This window comes from Chinchilla lanigera, unplaced genomic scaffold (genome assembly GCF_000276665.1).
Source record: "Chinchilla lanigera isolate Chin_1 unplaced genomic scaffold, ChiLan1.0 scaffold00046, whole genome shotgun sequence".
NCBI lineage: Eukaryota > Metazoa > Chordata > Mammalia > Rodentia > Chinchillidae > Chinchilla > Chinchilla lanigera.
In genome coordinates, this window is record NW_004955447.1 from 15,115,325 (window position 1) to 15,121,896 (window position 6,572).

The 6,572-nt window shown below is 38.8% G+C and overlaps 1 protein-coding gene across 1 annotated transcript in view; it reads right to left on the reverse strand.

The window, feature by feature from the left end:
• Window positions 1–2,608: 2,608 nt before the first annotated feature.
• Window positions 2,609–6,572, reverse strand: part of LOC102009124 — a 41,928-nt gene continuing 37,964 nt past the window's right edge. Inside the window, exon 5 of the mRNA XM_013518482.1 lies at window positions 2,609–2,994. Within this exon, the coding sequence (XP_013373936.1) occupies window positions 2,728–2,994 (267 nt within the window). The 3' untranslated portion in view covers window positions 2,609–2,727. The remainder of the gene's footprint in view (window positions 2,995–6,572) is intronic.

Genomic DNA, 6,572 nt, shown 5'->3' on the forward strand with positions numbered 1-6,572 from the left:
CACAGTTTGTGGAAATTTTAGTCCATAGTCAGATGGCTGCAAGGCGGAGTGGCACATGGCACAGGGCAACTGTTCATGGTAGCAGAAAACAGCAAAACAGCAAGAGCAAAAAGGGAGGCATGGAAGATAGCAAGCCTCTTTCCCTTCCTTATACTGTATGCAGGCTGCCCGCTCCAGGGTGGGTGTAGCACTCACACTCATAAACCCAGCATTAGACCATGGATCAATCATAAACTCTAGAAGCCCACCTATGACTGTATGAGGTCTTGGGGGGCTATCTAGACACAAACCATAGCATTCTACCCCCCAGCCACCAAAGACTCATTCACATCCCTTTATGCAAAAGACATTTTAGTCCATCTCTAAGCGTTGCCAAAGTCCTAACAGCTTTAGAATTGCTGAAAAGCCCAAGTTCTGAGTCTCCTCCAAGATGTAAGGCAAACTCTTAACTGTGAGCCCCTGTGCAAATGAAAACAAAATTAAACCCTTCCAACATTCAATGGTATAAGATAAATATTACCTTTCCAAAAGGTACAAACAGGGGAATACAAAGCATTGGGATCAAAGTAAGTCCAAAATCCAGCAGGGCAAACATGAAGTCTTGTAGTTCCACATTCAACATCCAAGGCGATCTGTGGCAAATTGTGAGCTCCGTGTGGCTCCACCTCTATGGCACTTCTGGTGGTTGTAACTCCCGTGGCTTTTCTCTTGGGCCTGCTTTGCTCCCTCCTTGCAGCTTTCCTTAGACAATCCACGTTCCTGGCTTTTCCAAACTTCTATGGTCTCCACTGCACCTTTTGCTTCACACTCACAGCTTCACATACTGCCTCTCAGGGGCACACTGCCTGGCCTATCAGGTCTCTTGAAATCTAGGTGGAAGCCTTCTTAACCTCAGAACTCTTGCATTCTACATACACCTAAAACCAGCACTACATGGATGACGCCAAACTCATCTTTTCTATTCTCCTGTCCCTTCTCAACAATTGAGATCTCCTCAGCTCTATCTTTGCAGTCCACAGCTTTACTGGAAGTTCTTTTCTGGCCAAACTCACAACATTTTAAGTCATTCTGCTGGGCTCTCGCTCCTGATTCTCAACATAAATCTGGCTAATATCCATGCCACCACCCCAACATTAGACTGCCTTGAAATTTCTTCAGCCAGATTATTTAGTCTGCCGCCCTTAATCTTAGTCTCAGGCAAAAATCTCTGGATATGAGCAAAATGCAGATAAACTTTTTGCCAAGCCATAACACACATTGTCTGGGGTGTAACAACCAGTGCAGTCTTTCTCCCCAGCAGAAACCTCCCGAACCTGGTCTTTACTGGCAGGATTTCTGTCAGTCTTCTGGTCTTCTGAGCTCTGACAAGATTCTCTCGTACAGAACAGCCTAAGGCGTCCCATCCGAACCTTTCCAAACTCTTTGCACAAGCAATTCCCAAAGGTTCTTGAACTACATGGTGAGGTATAGTCACAGCAATGACCCCTCTCCACTGGTACCGAATTCTGTCTTGGTTACTTTTCTCTCATTGCTGGGACAAAATACCCAACACCCAAAATTAGGGAAGGAAAGGTTTATTTAGCTCACAGTTTGTGGAGGTTTTAGTCTGTAATCAGCTGGCTCCAAGGCAGAGTAGCACATGGTACAAGGCCACCTTCATGGTGGTGGAAAACAGCAAAAGCAGCAAGAGCTAAAAGAGAGGTGCAGCAGAGAGCAAGGCTCTTTCCCTTCCTTGTGTTGTATACAGGGTGCCTGCCCCAGGGCGGATGTAGCACTCACCCATAATCCCAGCATTGGACCATGAATCAATCAAAAACTCTGACGTCTGCCCCATGACTGCATGAGGCTTTGGGAGGACCTCTAGACAGAAACCATAACAAATAGACTTAGTATCCTTGTCAAAAATCAATCAGCAATGTATGGATTTATTTTTTAATTATTTATTTTTTATATATATAAAGTGTTTATGTTCATAGCAGACAATGATTATGTTCACTGTGGGAAGTGGGTGCACACACACGTCTTAATTCTTTCCATTGTCCTTCCCTTCTCTTCCCCGTCCCCATCTCAAGATCCCTTCTCACTGACCAAAGACCTATCCTCCTACTTCCTGTTGTCTCTGTCTTCCTTTGTTCTTGAAATGATTTATACTTCAGATCTCTATGTCTATTCTCATGTCAGAATCACACTATGTTCCTTACAATAGATTTTGGTGAATTTTGAAATAGAGAATGTGAGTCCTCCATCCACGTACTACTTTCCCAAGATTCTTTTACTATTTGGAGTCCCTTGAAATTCTGTATTAATTTTGAGGCTTGGTTTTTCCATTTCTGCAATAAAGATACGGCAATTTTGATAGTTAATGCATTGAAGCTGCAGACTGACTGGGGTAGTACCAACAACTTGAAAATATTAAATCTTCTTGTCTGTGAACACAGGATATCTTTACATATATTTAGGTCTTGTAAGCTACTTCTTGATACTCTTTAGCAGAATGCTAACTTGGTGAAAACTGTGCAACTCTTTCTAAATGTGTCAAAACCCATTGACCAAAAAGCTCTAAATGCTGAATGATAGCATTAGAACACATTTCACTGCAGTTCACAAGGTATCACTTTATTTTCATATAAATAATTGCTACAGATGAAGGAAAACCATTTTGACCATCAGTATTTACTTGGGGAATTATTTTTTTAGGGTGCAGATGAAGGAATATGGAATATATCTTCAGAGTGGCAGGGGACATAGGGACAAACACACAAGATTGAAAGCGTAAAAGCATATTCTCATGAGGACCAAGCAATCCTTGTTATTGGAGGACCAAATCGAATCATCATTAATGTAAGTAGAATCAAAGTTCACAATCTGTAAATCTTTCTTAAGATAGGCATGATTTAGTTTATTTACAGTTCGAGCAAAGGCGTATTTAGAAGCACAACTATATGCTTCTAAACTGTATACTTTCTTGAAGTGCAGATCAAAAAATGGATTGTCCTAGAAGAGAAAGAGACATGATTTAATTTGTAGCCACAAAAGTAGTTGCCTGGATTCTTTCATGTTCTTTTGGATATGTGTTTTGACTGTAAAGGGTCAATGTAAAACATATTTCTGAAACCTACAAATGAGTTTCTTAAAGCTATCTCCTTCAAAAATAATTGCTTTTAAAGAAAGAAATAATAAAAATTAAGCCAGGTATGGTAAAATAAGCTTGTTAAACCAACACTCTGAGAAGCTGAAAGCAGGAAGATTTCAAGTTCGAGTCCAATCTTGGCAATTTAGCAGTGAGATGTTTTTTCAAAATAAAATGTAAAAGGGCTAGGGACATATCTTAGTGTGAAGGCCCTGTGTCCAGTCCCCAGTACCCCCCCCCACACACAGAAAAATTACTTTTAAGCATGTATGCTTTCTTAATTATACAAATGAAACAGGTCACAGAATGTGGAATAATCAGTTCTTCCCAGTCCAGTGAATTTCAGAGAATGAGCAGGGATGGAAGAAGACAATAAATTTGCTTATAGACTTCTGGAAGGGAGAAAAGACCTCTCTCTGCCTTTACTAGGACTTGGGTCCTTTATGCTATTTTAAAAGATAAGTAGGGGAAATTCAAAATGGCTAATTAGCCTTTAGCGTACTACAGATCACCAACTTGATGACTTTTAAATTAACAGCAAGGAGTTATCTTTGTCATTAATAGCCTACAGACCATTGGGTTATTTGACTGAAGCACAAATTACTACTGATTGCCCCCTATTGGACTAATATATTTCTAGTGGAGGTGTTTTCAAGAAAAGGGGACATGACATCTAATCTATGCCCTATAGCTTAAATCAGTAACAACTGCTACCATTATTAACCACAGTGATAAGGAGCCTGGCATTTATTCCATGTACAAAATGCATTTTTGTTTATAAAATGGTTTTACTCTCAATATCTGCCTAACTTTTAACTCTCCTCGAAGGCAAAGATTCCGTAACTGTTTATCTTTGTGCTCCTGATGTTTATCCATGGCAACGACTAAGCTCCCAGCAGAGTGTTGGACTGATCTGAAGTAATCTCATATAAAAGGAGAAGTGGAGGGAAACATTACTCTACACGACACACAAGAGTATTAGTTCATTTGCATGTAGTTCGTAAACATTACATGCAAACAATTCATGTATTTTCAAACAGGAGCATTTTTGCAAAAAGGCTGGAAAAAGAACGTGGGTCTTGAAGTTAGATAACATTTTTGATTCTCTAATATAACCAGTTATGACCTACTACTGTACTTGTATGATTTGACCATCACCTTTCTGTTGTTTTGTTTTGAAACAGGGTCTTGCTTTGTAGTGCAGGCTGGCTGCTAGCTTGCAGCAATCCTCCTGCTTCAGCGTCCTGAGTGCTGGGATTACAGGAGTGCACCACTGCACCTAGCTGACCATCACTTTTCTCCCAGTTTCAGGCAGAGCTGCTATGAAATTTACATGAGATTAATCATACGAACTGCCTAGTATGGAGCTTAATAAACTATGGTTCCCTTTCTCAGACTGATATTGGGGTTAATACTATCTTGCTTTATAGCATTATTTAAAAAACAGAAAACAAGGCTTTTAAAAAGAATATATAAGAGTGATATCATTGTGAAGGCAGTGCCTCCCTCGTCATACGTCACAATTTTTAAAATAGATGTCATAATTTCAGGTTGACAGATCATTTGGCAGAAATCTCAGTGAAAGGAAATCGTATCCATTCTATCACCAGACAATAACATGCTCCTATGTAGTTTTTCTCTCCCAAACTTTTGTTTTTCATCATGTAGAAAATTGCCTTCATGTCTTTGAGATCCTTAGAAAGGATTAATCTTTTCTTTTCATGTAATAATTGAAGGCTGAGGATACATGCACATAGAGTGTAAGTCCCTTCCTTTCTTTCTTCATCTCTCCCTCCCTCATTATTTCTTTCTTTGATAGAATTCTAGAGCTGAAGGGTGGCTCTCACAGACTGCTTGGTAATCCCTTGCTCATAGTTGGGGTAACAGTTTTCAGAGAAGTGACATTCAAGCTGCATTTGTAGTTATTGGCAGAGCCAGGACAAGAATGAAAATGCTCGTCGGTGCAGCCCCATCTTTTGCTACATAATTCTATCACACTCCAAATCCCACACCATTTTTGTTTCTGCTTCATGGATTGACTTCAATTTCAGTTCCATTTCATTTTAGCTGACAACTTTCTGGCTTGGAGTTGCCTTACTTACAACTGTATCATTGCCATTGAGAAAAATGTAATAAACGCTGACTCCTGAGGACTCTATTCCAAGAGAGAGAAGTAGAAATTCTCAGGACAGTGAGGTATTTTTACTTCATCTGTAGAAAATAAATCTTTAAAAGAGTTATGTTTTTTGATAACAGTTTTATATTACGAGTCTACAAGTGGTAAGAAAAATAAAATCGCTCAACTTCTCTTCTGTATTTAGCTCACTATCAACAATCATAATCTTGAAAGAGAGGAATAAGCAATGTTGGGAGAATTAGAGGTTAGGGAAGGTAAGAAAAAGATAGAACACAGCCAACCACTTCAATTAGTCAAATTTGGCAGACCTGATGGACATGTTCCAGGCATTAGCCAAAATTATAGAAAAATTGTGATATCAGTAATAGCTGAGAAATTCAAGAAAAGAGAAGGAGAAAAGGAAGAAGGAGACAGAGAGGGAGAGAGAACAAGAAGGAGAAGAAGAGGAGGAGGACGTGAAGAAGAGGAAGAGGAGGAGGAAGAAATTGGGGAAAAAACCGAGCAAAGACAGTTAATTCCTGAATTGTACTTTGGCAAACTTGATGTGGATTACTGATATAATTGAATGCAGTGCGGAAATTCAGCAGTACAGAAAAATATAAAGAGGAAAATAATAATTTGTAACTATCACATAACTATTAGTAAAGTACTAGTTTGTTTCATTTATACTTGTATTTACACCCATATGTATACCTAAAGCATTTTTGTGTTAAAAAATTTAAGATGTAGATTTCAATAACATGATAGATAATATTTCAATAACATGATAGATAATATTTCAATAACATGATAGACAATATGCAAATTTGACATACTGTTTAGTAAAGTTTTGTACTCAGCTGAGTTTTTAAAACTTTATAAAATGCTGAACAATTGTGTTCTGAGGTATTCTTTTGAAAACACATTTTTGAAACAGCCTGTTGCTAGACACAGGTGCAAGTCTCTCGATCCTTCTTTTCAATCCTGGCCTTCCTTCCAGCCGTCACACCTCAGTGACAGGAGTCACTGGTGAGGAGGTAATATGCTATTTTTGACAACCCTTAAGCTGTAACTACTTGTTAGATCTTTCCTGCATATCTCTGTCTTCCTGAGAAAACACTTTGAAGATGCCACCATGTATTACAGCAGCCATTGATATTTTCCTGCTAATCTATCCATAACTCTGTAATGTTTGTATTGTTCCTATCCTATTTTGTAAATGGATGCATGTTTATTATTATGTGTTTCCTACAACAACCATTGAGAATAGTTAATGATTATTCAATAGGTCACTCATGTGTAGCTCTATTTATTTTCTTTAGAAGC